Raw genomic sequence first — 22,075 nt, 5'->3', positions numbered from 1 at the left:
GCGCCATTTCCGAGGCTGAATCAACAATGTTACGATTGTAGAGTTAGAGATGAGTAGCCAAGCAATTTATGGGACAGGTTTGCTTCTGGCAAAGTAGCTATAAAGATTGCTTTATTTTACGAGATGAAGTAAAAAGGAACACAACATTTCCAAATATTTACATCCAACGGATATTCCAAATCAATATTTACATAGGATGAAAGAATGTATAGTTCCACGACTCATTCGAACAAATTCTAACCGGGCCGCCTGCTTTCGGTTTTCAGAAAGCGTACGTATTCCTGCTGCACCATCTCACCTCCATTTACTGGATCAAAACTGCACTTGTAGAAACTGATAAACCAGAAAAAAGGAACCAGTGAGCAGGGGTGGGAGACAGATGAGTTGGTCCAAAAAAAGGCGACAACTAAAGGGAGGTCGATCTAAATAATCTTCATTCCGTTTATTTTCTTTGATCTTCAGAAAGGATTCAAAATCTATGTATATGAATCTCGATGAAACCGTTGAGGAAGAATTACTCGAATATTTCCACAACTTTTAGGCTAGCGGAAAATGCAAGAAGAAATAGAAACACACACATGCATACACAAAGAGAGAGCATACCTCCCATCCATGCCAACAATGATGACAGTGTTTTGAGAACCAAATGCAGTAATGAATTGAGTGTCTTCTGGCAAGTGGAACCGAGCAAATGACCGTTCTGAGCTAAAATATTTAGGTAAAACCCCTGCAAAATTGTCAGAATGATTATTTTTACAACACTTAAAAAAACCATTCAAGGGCAAAAAATTATGGAGAAATCCAAACTGAAGTCCCTCAAACACTTAAAATGGAGAAGCGTAGTATCCAAGCAGATAACTCGTGTTAGTCTTGAAAAGAAGTTTGAGCACAATTTTATTACCTCCCATGAAAGACAATGATGAACTAGAATTGGCACCGGTGCTTGGAGAAATAAGAGGATCCAGGGAATTTGAAGAGTTCTGCTGAAACATTGCTGCCCCTTGAGCAGAATTATGAGCAGAAAGAACCTCCCCGAATACTCTAACTCTGAGGCTGAATATATGCACAGTGCCTTTATCACTCGATGCTGCCAACCACTGAACATTTGGAGAAAGAGCAATACTGTAAATTTCTGCTCTGTCCACTCCTCTCCGTACCTACACAAAGGCAATAGATTAATATAACCCTCTTGAAACACAATTACTAGTGGGCGTCATTCCTCGCATCCACAAAAGAATAACATTATAAAAGAAAATTTATGGCTAATACGAATGACCTTTGTTCTTCTATTTAGTAATTCACAGCATGTTAGTTTAAAAAATTAACTTTCTCGTACGGAATCTGAAGCCATTCATCATAAACTTGAGGAACCACCATAATATATTACTAAAAGTTCACATGCAATATGCTACCTCTTGCAAGCGAGTCCCATCCATTGTGTTGAAGATTCTTATCAAAGTACCCTTATTACTAGCAGTTGCAAGAAGCAGCCCGTCCATTGTTAAGGTCAAGCATGCAATATGAGAATCATGAGCATTGATTAACTTCGTCAAGTTCAGCCCAAAATGTTCAATTCGAACTTGTCCTCGTTGAAGGCCCGGGCAAGCCAGCACAGATGTATTTGGATGGTGTGAAAGGCTGCACAATCCCCTAGGATTTGCTACAGTCTCAATCTGATGCAGCAGCTTCAGATCCATAAAGTTGTAACCATATATTTTGTGCTCAAGAACCACAACTATGCGATCACGCCTTAACTTTACAGCACGAACCTCAGATCTGAATGAAAATTCACCAATACATCGACTCTGATGATCATCCCAAATCATAACCTTGTTAGGCGGATATTGTGAATTGTCCCCGCTACCAACAAGTACAAGAATGTTGCATCGGAATAGCATCTCCACAATTTTGAATCCCCCACTTTTCAAATCACGCCTAAAAGTTTCTTTGAAAGGCTCGCAGTTGTAGATTCGAAAACCATTGCTTGTGCCTGCAGAAAAGCAACCGTAGTCCTGATTCCACGATACAGAGAGCAAATCCGTTTCACTGTCATTGACATCTGGTTCGAGCGGGTTGTAAGAACCAGAAGCCCCAGAATCCGGTGATTCATGCATGCCAAGCCTTGCGGGTGAATGCATTCCTCGAGATGTTGACACTGTTGAACTCATGAGGGAATCAGGCCCACTTAAAACCAATTTCCACAATCAATAATCATGCGAAACGACAGATAACCCGAGCACCAAAAGATGGATAACCACAGGTGCACAAGATTAATTCTGTCATTCCATCAAAAAAATTAAATCAATGTCAAAAATTTCAAATACAATAAAAGCAGTTTCTATCAGTTCCTAAAGCTGGGAAAAGAGTACCAGTTACTTATAGGGAACAACAATTTCAAACAGAAAGTATAAATTTAACACGAATATCAAATCAACCTTACTAAATCCAACTAATTCGAAACAAAAAGTAACCCGAAAGAGAGAAAACTTATAAAATTCTATATAAATTACCATCCTTTAGAGAAAGATCTCCAATACCCATCATCAAATTAACCTAATTGTACTAAAAATATAGCTAATCTCCATTAAATTAAGCACATTTAGCAGCAAATTATCCATCTTTTCTTTTCACAGTACAGCAATGAGAAGATCATGAGCAATCAATAACCATAATTATAAATTTTGACAAACTCACAGCTGCTACAGCGTTTGACAACGATCAGGCAAATACTGAATCTTCCGTGGCGCCGCAGATGCTCTATCAGAAAAAATGAAAAATCGAATTAATTGATTAAATTTATGGAAGAAAGAGAGAAGAGGGGACTGGAGGGCAACAGCAGGAAGGAGATGAAATCAGATTCAGAGTTTGAGAGTCAATTGCTGAATTTGGATGAACTGACCTTTTCGATCTGAGACAGGCCATCAACACCAGACGAGACGAGAGGAGACGACAGCGATACGTCTGTCTTTCCTTTTTTAAATTTTCGATTCTCTTTTTATTTTCTTTCCTCTCCTTGTTTGGTTTTTATTCTTTTTGTTGAAAATAGATGTTGCTCAATTGCTCGTTTATTAAACTGACTGAAAGCGTTTTTATTGAAATATTTTTAAATTAAAATGCAAGTAAATTTCATAAATACTTTTTTTAAAAGATTAAAAGTGCTTATTACTACGATTTAGTTGTATTTATTTTCACTTGTAAGTGAAAGGTTTTAGTTTCAATTTTCACCAAATGCGAATTTGGACCACATTGCTACTGCTCATTTCAATTCTCACTTGCTTTTTTAAATGACTGAAAACGCTTTAAGAAAAGGTTTGTATAAATAAATGGTTTTAAAAACACTTGTATATTTACAAAGAACTGGTTTTAAAAATATTTTCACCAAAAGTACTTTCAATTCAACTATTTTAAAAGCACTTTCATGCAAAGATTAGAATATACAAAGAACTAGTTTTAAAAATATTTTCACTAAAAGTACTTTCAACTATTTTAAAAGTACTTACATACAAAGATTAGTTGATCAACTTGATGTTGATCCCACTCAATTATAAAAAGGGATTACTTGATGCCAAAATTCATTCTTAGGAAGCGTAATTTGTCATTTATTGTCCCACTTTGTCTTCTATGGAGATTATCCAAATACCTAAATTTGTTTTAAATTTGAATTTAGAAAAATTTGAAGTAGTTTTTTTTTTTCTTCGTTGATAAATACTCTTAAAGACGTGAGCATCATTAATAAATTCATTAACGCTCAAAACTTATAGATCAAATCCAGATGAGTTTGATGACACTCATCAGGTTATAAGCTTAACAAACAAATATCTTAAACCCTTAATAGGTATGGAATGTAAGTGGTAAACCCTCAAATTGGTCTAGGTCGACTGTTTTGCACAAATTCAATTAATTGTAAGATAACGCTCGGCTAATACACATAATCTCTTTTTTTATCCAACCCCGATAAGAGGATCCAAATTCCACACCCATTTATATAGGCCCTCAGAAAACTCCAGTGCTTTGGATCCCTTCTAATGGGCATTTATTTTGTCATCTATGTAGACTAACGTACTAGCACATCTTTTTACGTGCCAACATGACATTCGACGGTGAAGTAATCATGGTTGTCCAGTTGAGTGTACTCACATTCCCAGAGTAAAGTGCACTATTCTTCTCGATCGGTCTCAATCGTTCAACCCAATATCTCCGAGCGCTTCTCTGATTTGCTTTGTGTCCCATCCGGGGTCCTTGCAGTTGGCTTCGAGTCACCAAGCTACGCGATTGACATCTGAGTAGACCTTTCCTTAAAGACAATCTCCACATGCTCTTGTTGGTCAGCAGTTAATGCATGACACCGACCAGCGATCGCCCTCTTGTGCTCGGCCGTGTTCCATCCTAGGCTTCTCATACCTTGGGCTTCTTGGTCTATGGGGCCGAGTAGCTTCGCCTTGGACTTTTCATGGCTTCCTTCCATTCTGATACTTTCAAATGAGCCCAAAAACTCCTATACCCTAAAATTTCCATGTTCTTGAGAATTACTTCAGGATACACTTGAAATTAATGTAAAACTTAACACAAAAATGAATACATTGAAGTACTTTATACAGCCGACCCACTTAGTAAGATAAAGTTTTGTTGTTGTAGACTAACTACTTCCTTCTAATTGAATTACCACCACCCCTTTGTCATTTATCATGCCCCGAGAAAAAGGCAAAAGATTAGTGAAATGGTGAAAATAATAAAACAATAAATTCGAACTTGATCCTAACAAAATATAGTACTCGAGCTGCACCATTGGAACTTGAAACTCCTGAAAAGAAAGAAAAAATTGGAACTTGAAGTTGAAACTCCTGAAAAGAAAGAAAAAAAATTAAAATAAACGGATCACAGTGCATGCTAATATAGGTCACTCTGCAGCACATTTTACAAATATTAAAACATCAAGTGGAGGAGCTCCAAGCTCTCTGCGATCTGGCACATCAGCTCCAATCCATTCCAAATATGGAAATATATAAACTCACCACATAGTCAGATAAAGCCACTCACCGTCCAGTTTCAGAAATAACTTAAAAATATAACCCGACTCCAACAAAAGATTATATAAAATGCTGGCTTTAATTTCCTTATCTGTTCAACAAATACGACCATTATTTATAAAGTATTTGGTTAAGTACGGATTAAGCATCTGATCTTATTGCTCTAATTAAAAAATAAAATAAATCAACGAATGACAGCATAGAAGACTGGATGGCTCAACTCCAGATGAATTAAAAGTGTGACATAGTGTACACCTTTCGATGAACACATGCAATGCAAGAATGAAAATCGAGGCCTTCTGCCTGCATATATATATATATATATATATATATGTATGTATGTATATATATATATATATGTATGTATGTATATATATATATGTATGTATGTGTATATACACACACACACACTAAATAAGTACTTGGCCAATATTGCAGAAAACACAGTTTCTTTAGCCTAAAGAAAAGAGCACAGTTTCTTGAAATTTTTTGGTAAAATGTCATGAATGGTGAGTGCATGCATGCTGCATGTTACTGGCATGGCCTACACACGATTTGAATTTTGAAGTACATGAGAAAAACTGCAAACTAAACCGAGAACCTTCAGTGTTCTTTTTTAGCATGCACAATATGGAGAACCTACAGATGACACATGTTTTCTTTGAGTATCACAGGTGAGAGAGTGGGGGAAAGGGAAAAGTTACATACTGAACATTATTTAAAAAGATGGGAAAGTAAATAAAGATAAAAGCACCTGACCAAGATTACTTGTCGGGTGAAAAAAGTAGAGGAGATGAAGTAAAATTATTAGAGGAGGACAATGGGAGAGCTGTGATCAACCCCGTGGACAAGAGAAGGCACTTGACGTAGGCCCCTTCTTCATATGCATGGTCATTGGTACTAGTTGGAGTACAGCTACTAGTAACTAGTAACCCATGAAATTCAGAAAAGGTGTTTTTGCTATTACAACAAGCAAATTGATTCATCAAATGCTTATGAGGGGTGCATATATGCAATGGCTTATGTTGGTAGATTGTGAATCTAAACATGTATTTCTTAACTTATGTTACTAGACTCTGAATCTGAACATATATACATTCATAACTTGTGTTGCTAAACTATGAAGCTAAACTACACATTTCAGTAAGAGAACTACACATTACTTCTTGCCAGAGAACCAAATGGTAACCATCAGTCAACTTAAGCATGTAACAGATGGGAAAGAATGATGATGATGATACTATTAACTCTTCCCTAACTGATATATACGCATATGAAACTAATTAGTAGTAACTAAGTTTTGGCACCTAACTTAGTTTAGTGCTCCTAAACCTTAACTGAGGGATGGAGAAAAGTGGAGAGAATGAAAAGGAGGAGCTCCCTTCAGTCCAAGCGCAGAGAAAGAGGGATGTAAAATATCTCCCGCTTCATTCACACAATCACAGTAGCAAATTGTCTGATGTTTACACTCCTTTAATCTCTACTGAGTGCTTGAGTGAATGAGTCGGCAGTTACTTCAACAACCCTTTCGAATTCTATCCATGAGTGGACTGAAGAAAGCTCTCTCTCCCCATTTCTTCAATATTCACCATATAATTTTTACACCTAGCGGATATTGCATTGTAAATTTGTATCCATAAATCAAGTAAACCCCACCATGCAACTGCAGTAGTACTGGTAGTACTGTGCACCACTTTCACAATCCAAATCAATGAAAGCAACTTCAACATCTGCAAATCATAGACAAAGACATATTGAATTCTTAGTCCAGAAAAAAAGACACCGAATTCATTTATTCAATTTTTCAAATACAAGAAAGTGCTTTTTCATTATATTGAGAGCTTTTTCCATTAAGAAAATGCCAAAAAATTAGCTTAATTAAGAGCAACCCTATTCCTTTCCATGGATTCTTCAAGGAAAAAAAACAGGAAGATATTTAAATAGGTAAAGATATATCTCAGTCCTAAATCAATGGCTATATATCACTACCCAAAAGATTTTCCAATTCATTGAGTAGCTAGGAATTATCAAACACGTACAAGTTGATTAAACTTATGTTTGGTCTCAGATTCTCATAAATCCCAGAAGTCGAAAATAAATTAAAATGTCTATTTCAGAAATCTAGAGTAGTACTGATACGACCCCAAGTTTCATTATGAACATATAATATACAGTTGGAAAATCAATTCGTTAAGTTAGTTTAAAAAGGAGCGCATAAATATATTACAGTTGAAAAAAAAAACAATAACATTTGGTTCTTTAAGGAGGCTAAGGTAACAAGTGAATCTTTAGCAAACTGAAAAACAAAGACGCTCTAATATTCATACAAAATGACTATAGCTTAAAACGAAGAGGCTAATAGTCATATAAATTAAGAGACTTGAATCTTACAAATAAAACCAACTTTCTGCTTCAGATTAAATCAATTAAAGCAAAAATTAAAGGACCAAATACAATACCAGACCAAAGGACTGCAGCTAGAAGAGGGGGTAAATTAAACCCCCCAAAGGCATACAGTATGAAAAACTAACAATATATATATATATATAGAGAGAGAGAGAGAGAGAGAGAGAGAGAGAGAGAGAGAAGACATTGACTCACTGGTTATGAACCTTCCAAGCGGTAAGTAGTAGTATCTTCGTCTGCAGAATATAGGATCCACAAATAGTGTACAGAATAATGGAAGAGACCGAAACCCTAAAATCTTAGTAATTAGAGGCGTTCTTCAAAACCCTAATCCATATTTTCCTGTCAGGAGAAGAAGGAAAGGGAGTTCCAGGAGAGAGTTTTATATTTGTGATGCAAATAGAAAAGATGGGTCATTGTCCCCATGGCCATATGAAAGTCAGACGCAGGAAAGCGACTCAGGATCTTAGCAAATCTAAACGCAGGCCAGAGAGAGGGGGGTTTCACTTTTCTGCTTTCAGGAGAATTTTCACTAGAAGATAATTATGAAGATAAACAAGAAAGGGTTTGTGAGAGATAATTAATTAAGGAGTCTCTCTCTCACAGACACACACCCCAACACGCACATGTAAACAACACTTTAGCTGACCCAATGAAAGGAGAAGAATATATATAGACAGGGTCTTGAATTGGATTTGAGTTTGTACTGTAGGATTTTTGGGTATTGGGAGATTAAAATTTTAAAATATATTTACAAATTAAATAATGTGTTATTAATAAAAAATACTTAAGTAATAATTTAATATTAATGTTACATTATTTGGTTTACAAATTTTAATTTAGAAAATTTAATCTCTAGTATTACCCATACTAATGTTACAAAAAAACATCAACACTAAATGATTTCCATTAATTAATAAATTTTTCTTGTTGATTTAATTTTAACATACTGTTTTCGGTTGTATTGAAGGGGATTGAACAATGAGTCTATCCTGATCCAAATTCAAGATACTATTTCTTTTATTATATTTATTAAAAGGAATTGAACTACGAACGAACGTATGATGATTCTAATTTAACAGATTGAAAGAATGTTTCTCACAGTCCCACTGCAACTACCACTTAGGTATTTTGATAAACTTAATTACCATGATTAGTCGAGAAAAACAATAACATGCACTTGTATTTTATGTGACGACTGTTAACTTAAAGTTACGTTTTATGGGATGACTTTTAACTTAAATTTAACTGTGTATAATAATAACGGATGCAGAGCAATTTGTTTGTCCACAGCGGTAGTCAGTATGTTATATAATTAGTTGTTAGAGCAGTGTCTAAAATATTAGTATGGGTGAAAATATCAATAGGTAAATTTGTGGAAATATTAATTGATATGTCGAATATCATTGATTCTTCAATAGAAATGATGGAAATTTGTTTAAAAATATGGAAATTTAAAATTATTTTTTAGGGAATGTCATATGAAGCCACAACACACGTATGAATCAATAATTAATAATTAGATACTGTGTAAACAATAAGTATGTGACATGTGAGAAGAAAAACTTCATTTTAATGACAAATAATAAAATAAAGCATTTCACTAGAAAGAATAAATTATACATAACTTAATTGAAATTTTCGTCACGAAAGCAGCACAAGTTTTATTGAAGTAAACTAATTCCATAAAGAAAGAAATTAAAATAAATAAATGATGCATAGGCTCATGGATATTTCCTGCAAACTTTTTGTAAATTGTCTACAAATCTAGGATATTTCATTAAAATATGGAAAATATCGAGAAAATTGACTAATTTCCGAAAATATCGCGGATATGGGCCCCTATTTCCATATCGTTCCCTTAATTTTTGGACATTTCCGTGGAAATATCAAGCATATCCAGGATATTTCAAACACTAGTTAGGAGAGAGAAGAATAAATGAAGACTGAACCCTCATCGGAATGTATAGATAATTGATTTTTGTCACTGTGATAAAACGTTATGTAGTGTAAAGCAATTTATTTGAGGAAAGATAATGAAATCCAGTGAAAAATAATAATAATACTAGAAAGACTAAATTTTAAATTAAATTTACAAATTAAAAGATGTGTTACAATTAAAAAATAAGCATGTTAATCAACATTTTTCATTATCAACATCCACATCATTTAAATTAAAAATTTTAATTAAAAATTTTGATCCCCTCAACACCGGAAAAAAATATTATTGGAGGGGGACAACCGACAGCCCACGTTTATCTCTGAGAGTGTACTGTGTGCACTCTCATCACAGTCCCACTCCCACTGCAGCTACCACTTTGGGATTTCTTTTCTAATTCTCTGGGGTCAATCAATGTATGGCTCAGTTTCTAACAAGTAAACACCACAATGGCACTAGTAGTGGTAGTGGTATCCTTTCAGTCTTGGGGTTGGGGTTAGGGAAGGATCCTTGGGGGGTTAGGGTTGGTATGTACGCACAAAAGAAACAGCCAAACTCATGTGTCATGTCCATGATGTCCTTTTTATCATTTTTTAGTGAGACAGATTTTACTATCATCCTGTTTCGCATTATGTAATTCTATTTTGCGACATGCTTAAACAATTTTCACCCCAGGCACTGTTCCTTTGGGAGGAAAGTTTTGGATAAAATGACAAATTTACGTGACAGTTGTAGCCGCCCTCGCCGAGTGCATTTCATAATCGAGTTCGGACCTAGCTTTAGCTCTAGATTCTGGTTGTGTTGGGTGTTAATGAGAGAATGCACGCATTCAAACGATTCTTTATTGTTATCCGTCCTTATTAAAATCTTAGAAATATAATTTTTACATAATAATATAAGAAAAATAGACAAATATTTGTATACAATCAGCCTCTACAAAAGAACTCATTTCGATTTGGGGAATAGCTTGCATGGCTTAAAAAACAAGGGATGCACCCAAAACAAGTTAGTACATGAACAATCGGCCATGAAAGGTAACATAACTTTCATACAAGTGTTCCTAATTTGATGTGCTAATAGGGTCATGAGTGGCATAGAGTGCTTATGGAAAAAACAGACGGGCATCTGTGCATTTTTTTAGCTAGTCCTGTTTGCCATCATCATATTGTATACATATCTAAGCCTCTGAGAGACTGGATATTGCGATCTTTTACCACTATATGCACTCATTGCTCAATGGGAAAGTGCGCAAGAGTCAAATCAAAATGCTAAGGGACAGGATCAGTCCTGCATTATCATAGCCACCACCAAAGACCAGATGGTCTCAAATTTCAATCTGGTTTTAGTGTCATGGCCAACTAGCAATCAAACCATAACGGGACTGTTAAAATCGCTTCCATTAGATACACGTTGGAATTTTTGTAAGAAATACTGTGTTTCACATAAACGCACTTCAACGTTTTTTATGTCAAATGCTGTTATATATGAAAGTGTTTTTGGTTTCCTAATAACACTTTTAACCCTTTCAAAATTGTTTTTGGTGTAAGTGTTTAAAATTTCAACATGTTTACAGCAAAACACATGGAAATGTAGCACCTAGTTGGTGTTTCTCCAGAAAATGCTTCTACAACCTATAAACTCTTTACGTTTTCTGCCGCACGTAATCAGAAGCGTTCTTAGTTGTCAGAAAGAACTTTTAACCCTTTCAAAAGTAACCTTAAACATATCTTTAACCATTAACTCTAAATAACTCTCAGTTAGGCCTTACAAGTTACATGTACAAGTTACAACAAGGAAATAGATGCTTTGTTAGTAAATAAGTTGAGGAAACCCTAGCCTTTTGGTCCAGATATTCTTCGAAGGCTCTATTGCTGGTAAACATGAAGGGGAAATATGTAATCAACTGATAGCAGTCAGAAACTTCCAGTGCCTAAGAAGCCAAAAAAATAACCAAATGATGCAAATTATAGGAGTCAACACCTCAGCCAATGATCCATGATGCAAAAACAAATAAATGGTTTTGCCAAATTGTGGTCCCAAAAGGCAGAAGTTGAAGCTATTTGAGTAGCAGAAGGAAAATGAACAAGTAAAATATTGAATTATTAACCAAATGCGTGAATGCATGAGCTGTTTTTGTATTACTTTTTTAGCACTAAAAAGAAAGACATGAAGATTGCAGGGCTGACGATGGTACGACTTTGATTCCACAGCCATCGACTATGGGGAGCAGCAACGGCAAGCCAGGCTATGTCACTGGACCACAAACAGTTTTGGTTCCTGCTTTTCCTTGTTAGATTCATGTCACTAATAAAATATACACCACCTTATAAAGTTTATTGACTTGGAATGCAAAAGCTAATGGACCACTTAGGTTTATTATATATTGCATTTCATGGCATGCAGCAACGTCATGCATAGTAATGCTATTTCAGAAAAGTACATGCATTGTAATGGTATATGTTTAGATGAGGAATTTTCAAACAATGAGTTATTTGGACTAAAATAGTTATAAATGAAGCCTACAAATGATATTGGTCATTATGATTCTTGTTTTCCGCGTTTACTGAAAGTGTGGTGTCATCTATACACCTTTTTCAATTTTCAACGGTCAAATCAAAAGAATTGAAAATGATCAAATGACATAAATTAACAGTGTGCAAAATTCTTGTTTTCCGCATTTGCTGAAAGTGTGGTGTCATCCATACACCTCTTTCAATTTTCAACGGTCAAATCAAAGGAATTAAAAATGATCAAATGACAGAAATTAACAGAGTTCAAAAAGTAAAATAGGGTATACAGAACCACCCTTTCTAAAAACATGAGTATTCTAGTTATTATAATTTCTAACTCTCTCATGTTTGCTAACATATGAAACATTAAAAAAAGTGAATTTTTGTTTTAAATTCGTAATCCAATGCATGAAAAATTAAGAGTCAAATCAACTGGGAGGGATGGATAGTTAATCTCATCCTCATTCCTTCTTTCGTGGATGCATGACTTCACACACTGTATGTAAACATACGACCACTTAGTATTACGATCTAGTGATATTCCTTTTCACTTGTAAATGAGAAGTCTTAGATTCGATTCTTGATAAAGACGTAGTTGAGCCACATAGCCCACTCCCTCACTCTTTAATGTACTACCATCGTTGGTTAAAAATAAAAATAAAAGTGTGTAAACATACCAAAGGATTAGCAAATAACTCTTATTTATGTCAGCTAAAGGTTACGTAGTGTATTTCAAATCTAACATTTTTGTCAAACATTTTTTAAAATTCTTTATTAATTTCTAACCAATTTGTACTTGATCTTTTGTTAATTGAGAATCTCGTCCAAAATAGGGCAAGTTCCTCACCTGTTCATCACGTCATCTTTGCATAAAAATCCTAATCGATTTCTCTTTTAAGGATAGCAAAGCCAGTTATAAGAGTTGAGTGTGGCCAAAATACAGGGTGGGTGAGGATTTGCGTCTGCGGTCAAACACAGATGCGTGAAAAGATCTTGTAAATATTAGCGAAGAGAGTGAAAAGATGTATCTACACAAAGGAGATAATATATGAACAGAGGACCCCAAAGTAATCAGAGGCCACCATTTTGTAGCTGAGAAATGGCATGGCAGCTTAATAATCATGTCATCTACTGTTTTTCATCATCCACTGGGATCATGGATGACCTCATGATTGCAGCATATTGACGTCATATCGATCCGCATCTCGTCTCATACCTTCCATCTGATTACCTGGAGGCAACCTGATGATGATACAATGCTATTGGACATACATTCATTTTTGCCTATATAACAAAACAAAACCGAGACACTCAAGAACGCTGCTCACATATCTCCGCTCCACAAGGAGAACACTCGGAGTTCAGAACAACTGGAAAAATAAACTCGTTGATCCGTCCCCAAATGTTCGCAAATCTGCAGGTTTTACTAGTGCCCTGCATAGAGGGCAAGTTCTTTCTCTCTCAAACCTGAAAAACGTAAGTACTTGTCAGTTAGTTGAAAGAGTTAAGCGAAGAACATAAACAAAGCACTACTACATTGTAAAATGGTTGAAAAATAAAAAAATAAAGCTGCAGCCGGTAGGGACCTAGTAGAATTCTAGTCATGCAGTTGATACAACTAGCAAATAGATGGGTCCCAAACTTGGCGCAAAGCAAAATTGCCGGAGGCAGAATTTCGTCCAAAGGCCATGATGCTTTTAAAGAGACTTACATTATGGCATTTTAGATCGAATCCTTCATATTTTAGAACTTATGAGGCTCATCATTAATCCTCATGAACATCATGCAAGGAGCATTACCAGGCAAACCATAAGAAACTCATATTCCAATGTCTTAACTATAAAATCGTGACGATTCTAAAACTCAATGAGAAATATAAGGCAAATACGCTAACCATTCAGAGACACAATCCTCGCAGAAAATATGTTTACAGCGCAACAGAATTGGAGCATGCATCTTCTCCTGGCAAATGGCACAAAGGTCTCCTGCTGCATTTACCTGATTAAATATACGCGTGAGCTAGAAGGCATAGGTACTTCAGCAGAAACACAAGAACAGTATTCACTATGTAAAATTAAACATGCTTTGGTGCACACAGAAGCAAGGGAGGTGCACACAGAAGCAAGGGAGGTAGACATGGACATATATTGATAACAAAGCTTCAAAGCTGCACCCAGAAGGATCTAAATCGATTTTATGTTTTTAACAGAAAGGAATCCTCTGAGCAATCTGAGGTATTTCTCCACATCCTTGTGGCCTATGAAAAAAACCAGACTTGAAACCAAGGCAACTTGGGAGAAAACCATCAGGTGTCTCCTAGGGGATGAGAACAATTACCTTTTGCAACCCTCATCCAAAACAACATACTCGTATTAACTATGCAAACACAAAATTGATAAATACTTCATTACCCACAAAAATCAAGAATAAAACATCCATCTTTCAAAATGACCAATGTTAAGCTCAAATTGACCATTTAATAGACATGCTTGGATGTATATAAAGATATAAATGCGCCCGCATAGAATATCATCATTGCTTGTTAGATGAACTCTTAACATGAAAAAAGACATCAAATTTCTGATTTGACCTAGGAAGAAGCCTCAAAGTTGTTCCAGAAAACAAGTTAATCAACAAAACTTAAGGCTAAGGAACACCAGGAAGAGGTTATAATTTATATTTTCGAAAGATTAATGTAGCTAACTAGCTTTTAATTTGGTGACAGGACAAGAAAACCCGAGAGTAGTAGGTTAAAGATTAACATTAAACAAGGATAAATTAAGGAGGGGTAGAGCCAGTTTTTATTTGGGTAATAGAGGATAATAACTCGAGGCAATAACACATAGAAAAAAAAAAACCTGATCTCTAGAAGAAAAAAAACTGATCTCAACCCTGTTGATCGAGCTTCCAGAATCCAAATAAATCAAATAATTCAGTTCGATGTCATACCTGTTCCAATGTTGCATGAGACCCATAATGGATATCCTTCCTTGACAATGCCCTTATGGAAGCAAAAAAGGATTGGACCTAAAAAGCAATAAAATAAAAATATAACTAATGGATTCAATTCAAGTGTCACAACTTATATCATTATCTTCCAGTACAACAGCTTACTATATATTTGACTTACCTTCTCAACAACAGATGTTAGCTTGAAAGTTAAATATAATCCCGTTGTAAGTGAGGAGAAGAGGCTCCCATTGTCTTTGTTCAGGAAGAATCTGTACCAAACGGGTGCTGGTAACAAGGCACGGTACAGCAGCAGTGTGTACTCAATGACAGTTAACATTTGACCCTTCAAAATGAGATAACAGCGTTCAGAGAGATCTTCCAAATAATGAGATATGGAGATGATATGCTTATGGAAATTTATAGTGCTCAGCATCATATACCTGCCGACGATAGTTATGGCCTCTGCCATTCTTGTAATATATAAGCAACAAACACTTGAAAGCCATCGCTGCCTGCCTCACCATGGTATCTGAAAGCAACAGAAATTAGAGAAACTCTCCCACAATTTCAAAGGAAGATAAGCATCCACTATAATCGCAGTGGCATAGCAAATAAACAGGCAACATTAAAAGGACAAACAGAGGACAGAAGCATGAATTATATATAGCACCAGAAAAAGAGACTGCCCAACCCTACATTAGGCTCTAAGTTGACACAAAAAGACAGAGAGACAATATGCTTAACAGAGCCTGAACCAGTCGGACAGACTTGAACAATAAATTGAGGATTCAAACGCAAAACTTAAAAACCTATTGTCATTCTATCCCCAACATCCACCACATCCTTTTCTGATGGTTGCAACAGATCAGCGGTCTTCTCTACATCTAATATATTAGTAAAACAATTGTATTCATAAAACAATAATAATAGCAAAAAAGACTGTCTCCTTACCATTTACCAAAATGATGAATATGGCATGCCAGAAAGGTGGTATGGTTTTTGGAGGAAGCATTGCCAATGGGTATAGAAGATCATCACTTCGATACCACAAGTAAACAACAACTACATGAAGCATAAAAGCACCAGCAATACTTACAAGAACAGAGATTTTCCTATCTCCCTGCAAAAACCAATATTTGTTTGAGATATTTGATTTGGCATTTGAGCAGATTTTAGAGTGGCAGAGTGAACAAAATAATCTCATGGAATTAACGACCGTATTAAATCACCTTTAGAGCAGTCTGCTTCTTAACAACATCATTTGACCTATACATGACAGCTGATACCCATATAGTGACAAAGAAACCTGCAAGTTCTCAACCCAAAAAACAAATGAATTCAGCACTACAGTAAAAAAAATATAAGTACGTCAAAACCAATTAGGTGAAAAAGTGATCGCCAGTCATCCACATATACATTTCCATTGACGGGTTTAACCATTCTATTTATGAGAAAGGATATTTTTTTAGCACCGGAAAAGCTTAATATTCAGACTTAAGTATTGTTAGGACTGAAAACTAATAAGTATGTGCCTGGTGGAAGAAAACTCGTTCTCAAGTTTTAAGTGTTCATGTGCGATGTTACAGCCTCTCACATTGGTATCTCTATGATAGTTGATAATAAGAACAAGGCACTGAATTTTCTAAAGCTAGCATTTCTATTTTGTGCCACCGACTATTAGAAATAGCTTCTACATCTTTTAACATCAACCGTTAACATTAACAAAGAACATGGATGAGACTCAACTCCAAATGGGCCAAGAAAATCCTAGCTCCATCCAAATTGAAAAACAAAGAAATACTAGAGAATGTAAAGCACAGGCCCTCTAAAGTAACATAAACAGAACCAAAAACACAAGTGCCCCGCAACAGCTCCACACTTACAAAGCAAAGGCGGAATTTTCGGGTACACATTAGGTTAATTCAAACTTAAAACTACAGCCAAAATCCAAGCAAAATTATAGCTGGTTGCAAATTAAGAACAATTGTAATAACCCACAATCTGCAATTAGAATTTGAAGTAAGCAAGTGGTGAAAGTTAGTACCTTGCAAATGCTGACGAATGAACACAACGAGTAAGAGCAACGAAAACGGAAGAATCTGCTCAATCCACCTAGCTATCTGCTGAATATCATATCTCTGGTAAGCAGAATCCCTAGAACTATCCTCCGCGCCATTCCCAGTATCCCCAGCGTGTGTGGGAGACGACGAAGCCACCAAGGGGACTCTCTCGTCCGACCCAACCCCATTGACTGTACCCGCCAGATCATCCAACGATTGAACCCTACCCGGCGACCCACCATTCTCCTCCCCTTGAACCGGCACCGTCGCACCCCCGTTCCCGCGGTCCTCGTGCTCGCTGGCGCCGATAATCCGAATCGAAACCTCCCCGGTGTTGCTCGACCCGGAGGTGCAGGCCGTAGGGGAGTGGGGCTGAGAATCGGCGACGACTACAGCGTTGACCACCGGAGCGTCGGAATCGCGGCGCGAAGAGCTGGGAGAGAGTATTCCGGAGTAATCCAACACGAATGAGAGCGGCGACTGGAATAACCGGAGGGCGGGGAACTGCATAGACCCGAACGACGACGTATTGCTGCTATCCCCAGTGGCTCCCCCACTGGCGGGACTACCATTTCCGGAAGATGCCTCCATGAAAACCAAAAACCCTAATTTTTTTTTTTCTTTGGGGTTTCAGAAAGAACCGACCTTTTTGTAGGGTTTTAGGCCGACGAAACAACGACGGATTCAGAGACGGCAGACCGTTGAAGAAGAAAAAGTCAAAAAACGACAGACCACACTGAATAAAACGGGGCCGCCCTATTTACCGAGGTAGCTGGAACTGAAAATTCCAAGCTTGAACCAAAAACTGGGGATCAAAGCTTTCGTTTTCTGGTTCGAGTAAGATGAACGACAAGCTACGCGTCGTCGGCTTCCTCTGGCCCCCTTTCTTTTTCTTTTTCTTTTTCCTCTTGATTTTCTTTATTTATTTATTCATCGTCTTTGCATTGGCCGTCGTCATTGCCTTGTCAGCTGTAACGTGTCGACTCTGGTGCACCTTTGGAGTGGAACCAATCCGTTCGAACTTACCGAACCGGTCAGTTCAAAGCTGATCGACCGGTCGAATTGATTTTTTTTTTTTTAAGTACAACGATATATTTTATGTTAAAGAGGGGAGGAGTTCGGCTAAACCACATAATGGGTAACTTAATTTGGTATTGAATTTGTCATCTACTAAATTCGAACATAAAACCTTTTACTTTTTAAATTAATAGATTTCTTAGGAATTGAAGAATTTGATAGGATTTATATGCGGATTTTTAAAGATTTGTATGGGCTTTGTTTATAGATTTTGATGGATTTTCACATACATTCTCTCATTTACCTAATTAATTTTTTTGAATTATCTATACAAGAATTTTAATCCTAACCAAATAGCCGTTGAAAATAATCTAAAGGCTCATATCATGCTACATCCCATTTCTTCGTTCAATGACTTATCTCTTCCACGACTTGTGTACTTCCCACAGCCATAGACTACTTCTATTGATTTCTAATCATAAGAACCAAAGTAATAAGTTATGTCAATCTGAGATACCATTTTGGCTAAAAAACCAACTACTTTTTTATGCACTTTTTCTTGAATGTCTGGAGTTTGAGAATTAAAAAAAAAAGATGAATTGGAAGTTCTTGAATGCCTGAAGTTAGTGGGATGCTTGTTTGATACGGAGAATCTTCATCAAATTCATTAGAATCCACCAAAATTCATAACTTAATGAAATCCTACAAAATCTTTAAGTTTTTTAATACACATGAAATTTGCATAGACTTTAAAATGCCAATTAAAATCTTAATGGACTACATATGAATTTGAATAGATTTTAAAATGTCATTAAAATCCTCATTGACTACTCCATAATTTTAGGGTCTTTTAAAATAATTGGATCCTAATTTGACTACCACCTCTAAGCTTAACAACATCTCCAAATGAGGAATCAAAAGGTCCACATTAGCAATAATAGTAAAAAAAGATAGTTTCAATGTTTTCCAATCGAAATGTTAAATTCTATGCGTCATCAACTTCCTCTGGCCCTTTTTTTTTCATCTTGCTTTTATCTTATCTATTTATTTATTTCTTTATTGTCTTTGAATTGGCCATTTTTATTGGTTGTTAGCAGCAACATGTTCACTTTGGTACAACTTTGGAGTGGTACCAATTTGGTCGAACTTAACGAACCGGTTAGTTTAAAACTGATTGATCGGTTTTATCATATTGACTGGTTTGGTTTGATTTGGTTTCTATAAGATGTCAAGTAAGTATGGAACCAAACTAAACCAATATCAGGAAGTGAATTTTGAACCGATATCATAAAGTGAATTTTGAAGTTTGCTTGCTTGTTAAGTTTTAAGATGGTTTGTTGAATGAGGGTATAGTCAACTTAGGATTTTTGAGGTTTTAAAAGACTTTTTAAATAAATAGATTTTATAGGGTTTGAAGAATTTTAAGGATTTGATAGGATTTGTATATGGATTTTTAAGCATTTGTATGGACTTTCTTTATAGAATTTGATGGATTTTCAAAGACATTCTCTCATTTATCTAGATTTTTTATTTTGAATTATCTATACAAGAATTTTAATCCTAATCGTTCAAAATAATCTAAAGGATCATGTCGTGATGCATCCCCTTTCACCCATTTCTTAGTTCAATGACTTCTCTCTTTTATGACTTGTGTACTTCCCACAACCAGGGTCCACTTCTTTTTATTTCAAATCACAAGGACTAAAATAGGGAGTTACGTCAATCTCTCATGTATGAGGGACCATTTTGGCTAAAAAGCCAACTACTTATTTATGCACTTTTTCTTGAATGTCTGGAGTTCAAAAATCCAAGAAAAATATGAATTTGAAGTTCTCGAATGCTTGAAGTAAGTGGGATGCTTGTTGGATAGAGAGATTCTTCATCAAATCCACTAGAATCCACCAAAATTCATAACTTAATGAAATCCCACAAGTTTTTTTTAATACACATGGTTTTGCATGGACTTTAAAAATGGCAATTAACATTTTAATTGACTACACATGAATTTGAATGGATTTTTAAAATGTCAATTAAAATCCTCATTGACTACTCTATAATTTTAGGGTCTTTTAAAATAGTTCAAAATCCTAATTTGATTATCACCCCTAAGCTAAACAACATCTCTAAAGGAAGAGTAAAAAAGACATCAGCAATAACAATAAAAAAAAAACAACTTCAGTGTTTTCCAACTAAAGTGCCAACTTCTACGTGGCATGACGTGGATTGACATCAAAAGTTGTTGTTGTAAATTTGACAACAACTTCAAATCTATTTTTAGTAATTAAAAAAAAAAAATTTTACCATTTTTATTGTTATTTTTTATTCTAAAAATCATCTTCAATGTTTGGGTTAAAACTTAAAATTTTTAACCTAGAAAATTTATTTTAACCAATAAATAGTTTTTCTGCTCCAACCCTTCTAGATTGAATTTTAACCTGAGATTTTAAAAGAATGAATTTAGGATAATTTGTTTAAAGTAACTTTAAAAAAAAAATTATGTAGACTATCATAATTTAATTTTATAAACATTTTAACCTAAAAAATAATAGATTCCGATAAATATTGAAAAATCACTAAACCGACACCATGAAACTCATGGAACATTATGAAATATTTTTTTTTTAATTATGTTAGCAGTCGGATTTAAATTTGGGCAATGAGATCTTCTTTTTTTTAATTTAAATTTGATCATATTATATCTCAACCGTTGGATTCAATAAATTTATAAATATAGAACTGAAAAAAAAAAAGTGAACCTAAGTTGTTGGATCATAAAACAATCCAATGATCTAGTATCATCAGATGAAATAAAGAGTCGTTGGGCTCATTATTGTGGCCTAAGATGGCCTATGAAAAAAATACCCCCAAATCAACTTGTTCAAAATCATTTAAAATAATTTTAGGGTCTTTTAAAATAATTGTAAATCCTAATTTGATTACCACCTCTAAGCTTAACAGCAACTCCAAATGAGGAGTCAAAAGGTCCACATCAACAGTAATAGTAAAAAAAGATAGCTTCAATGTTTTCCAACCGAAATATCAATTTCTATGCATCATTAGCTTCCTCTGGCCCTTTTTTTTTACCTCTTGCTTTAATTTTATCTATTTGTTTATTTATCGTCTTTGCATTGGCCATTTTTATTGGTTGTTAGCAGTAACATGTTCACTTTGGTACAACTTTGGAGTGGTACCAGTCTAGTCAAACTTACCGAACCGGTCAATTTAAAATTGATTGATTGGTTCATCAGATTGGTCGGTTTGGTTTGATTTGGTTTCGATAAGATGTCGAGTAAGTATGGAACCAAACTAAACCAATATCAGGAAGTGAAATTTGAACCGATATCAAAAAGTGAATTTTGAAGTTTGCTTGCTTGTTAAGTTTTAAGATGGTTTGCTGAATGAAGGGTATAGTCAACTTAGGATTTTTGAGGTTTAAAAGACTTTTTAAATAAATAGATTTCATAAGGTTTGAAGAATTTTAAGGATTTGATAGGATTTGTATATGGATTTTTAAGCATTTGTATGGACTTTCTATATAGAATTTCATGGATTTTCAAGGACATTCTCTCATTTATCTATTTTTTTTTAATTATCTATACAAGAATTTTAATCCTAACCGTTCAAAATAATCTAAAGGCTCATGTCGTGCTGCATCCCCTTTCACCCATTTCTTAGTTCAATGACTTCTCTCTTCTACGACTTGTGTACTTCCCACAGCCAGGTTCACTTCTTTTTATTTCAAATCACATCGACCAAAATGAGGAGTTACGTCAATCTGTCAGGGATGAGGGACCATTTTGGCTAAAAAGCCAACTACTTATTTATGCACTTTTTCTTGAATGTCTGGATTTCAAGAATCCAAGAAAAAGATGAATTTGAAGTTCTTGAATGCTTGAAGTAAGTGGGATGCTTGTTTGATATCATCAAATCCACTAGAATCCACCAAAATCCATAAGTTAATGAAATCCCACAAGTTTTTTTTAATACGCATAGTTTTGCATGGACTTTAAACATGCCAATTAAAATCTTAATTGACTACACATGAATTTGAATGGATTTTAAAAATGTCAATTAAAATCCTCATTGACTACTCTATAATTTTAGGGTCTTTTAAAATAGTTCAAAATCCTAATTTGATTACCACCCCTAAGCTAAACAACATCT

The 22,075-nt window shown here is 35.2% G+C and overlaps 2 protein-coding genes and 1 long non-coding RNA gene across 6 annotated transcripts; all 3 read right to left on the bottom strand.

Moving 5' to 3' along the window:
- Window positions 1–94: 94 nt before the first annotated feature.
- LOC126628659 (autophagy-related protein 18c-like) lies at window positions 95–3,053 on the bottom strand. Of its 3 annotated transcripts, none has more exons than XM_050298432.1 (6): window positions 2,900–3,053; window positions 2,695–2,757; window positions 1,413–2,276; window positions 902–1,157; window positions 604–727; window positions 95–333 (listed from the first exon to the last, which is right to left on the bottom strand). In XM_050298432.1, exons 3-6 carry the CDS (start codon window positions 2,166–2,168, stop codon window positions 237–239), a joined length of 1,233 nt encoding a protein of 410 aa, XP_050154389.1. In that variant the 5' UTR covers window positions 2,169–2,276; window positions 2,695–2,757; window positions 2,900–3,053; the 3' UTR covers window positions 95–236. The 3 variants fall into 3 exon arrangements, with proteins under 3 accessions (XP_050154389.1, XP_050154390.1, XP_050154391.1); XM_050298433.1 differs by having other exon boundaries at window positions 1,413–2,184; XM_050298434.1 differs by having other exon boundaries at window positions 1,413–2,155.
- Window positions 3,054–3,852: 799 nt separating this feature from the next.
- LOC126628661 (uncharacterized) lies at window positions 3,853–8,090 on the bottom strand. The gene is made up of 2 exons (XR_007625515.1): window positions 7,629–8,090; window positions 3,853–6,757 (listed from the first exon to the last, which is right to left on the bottom strand). It is a non-coding gene; the product is annotated as an uncharacterized LOC126628661 (long non-coding RNA).
- Window positions 8,091–12,861: 4,771 nt separating this feature from the next.
- On the bottom strand, window positions 12,862–17,803 carry LOC126628658 (uncharacterized). Of its 2 annotated transcripts, none has more exons than XM_050298431.1 (8): window positions 16,879–17,803; window positions 16,064–16,140; window positions 15,931–15,954; window positions 15,275–15,346; window positions 15,013–15,177; window positions 14,832–14,909; window positions 13,777–13,880; window positions 12,862–13,349 (listed from the first exon to the last, which is right to left on the bottom strand). In XM_050298431.1, exons 1-8 carry the CDS (start codon window positions 17,483–17,485, stop codon window positions 13,244–13,246), a joined length of 1,233 nt encoding a protein of 410 aa, XP_050154388.1. In that variant the 5' UTR covers window positions 17,486–17,803; the 3' UTR covers window positions 12,862–13,243. The 2 variants fall into 2 exon arrangements, with proteins under 2 accessions (XP_050154388.1, XP_050154387.1); XM_050298430.1 differs by having other exon boundaries at window positions 15,275–15,363; window positions 15,786–15,954; window positions 16,879–17,802.
- Between the last annotated feature and the right edge of the window lie 4,272 nt (window positions 17,804–22,075).

This window comes from Malus sylvestris, chromosome 7, assembly GCF_916048215.2.
Source record: "Malus sylvestris chromosome 7, drMalSylv7.2, whole genome shotgun sequence".
In the NCBI taxonomy this organism is placed as follows: domain Eukaryota; kingdom Viridiplantae; phylum Streptophyta; class Magnoliopsida; order Rosales; family Rosaceae; genus Malus; species Malus sylvestris.
Note: the sequence above shows the minus strand (reverse complement) of the source record. Positions and strands in the feature narration are given on the sequence as shown.

Excerpts from the sequence above, each read along its gene's own strand:
- LOC126628659 (XM_050298432.1), bottom strand. The coding sequence starts at position 2,168 with ATGAGTTCAACAGTGTCAACATCTCGAGGAATGCATTCACCCGCAAGG. Across the intron at positions 1,158-1,412 it reads ATGGGACTCGCTTGCAAGAG|GTACGGAGAGGAGTGGACAG; the intron begins GTAGCATATTGC and ends GCCTTTGTGTAG. Across the intron at positions 728-901 it reads ATCATTGTCTTTCATGGGAG|GGGTTTTACCTAAATATTTT; the intron begins GTAATAAAATTG and ends ACAATTTTGCAG.
- LOC126628658 (XM_050298430.1), bottom strand. The coding sequence starts at position 17,485 with ATGGAGGCATCTTCCGGAAATGGTAGTCCCGCCAGTGGGGGAGCCACT. Across the intron at positions 16,141-16,878 it reads CATTCGTCAGCATTTGCAAG|GTTTCTTTGTCACTATATGG; the intron begins GTACTAACTTTC and ends GAGAACTTGCAG. Across the intron at positions 13,881-14,831 it reads CTCATGCAACATTGGAACAG|GTAAATGCAGCAGGAGACCT; the intron begins GTATGACATCGA and ends ATATTTAATCAG.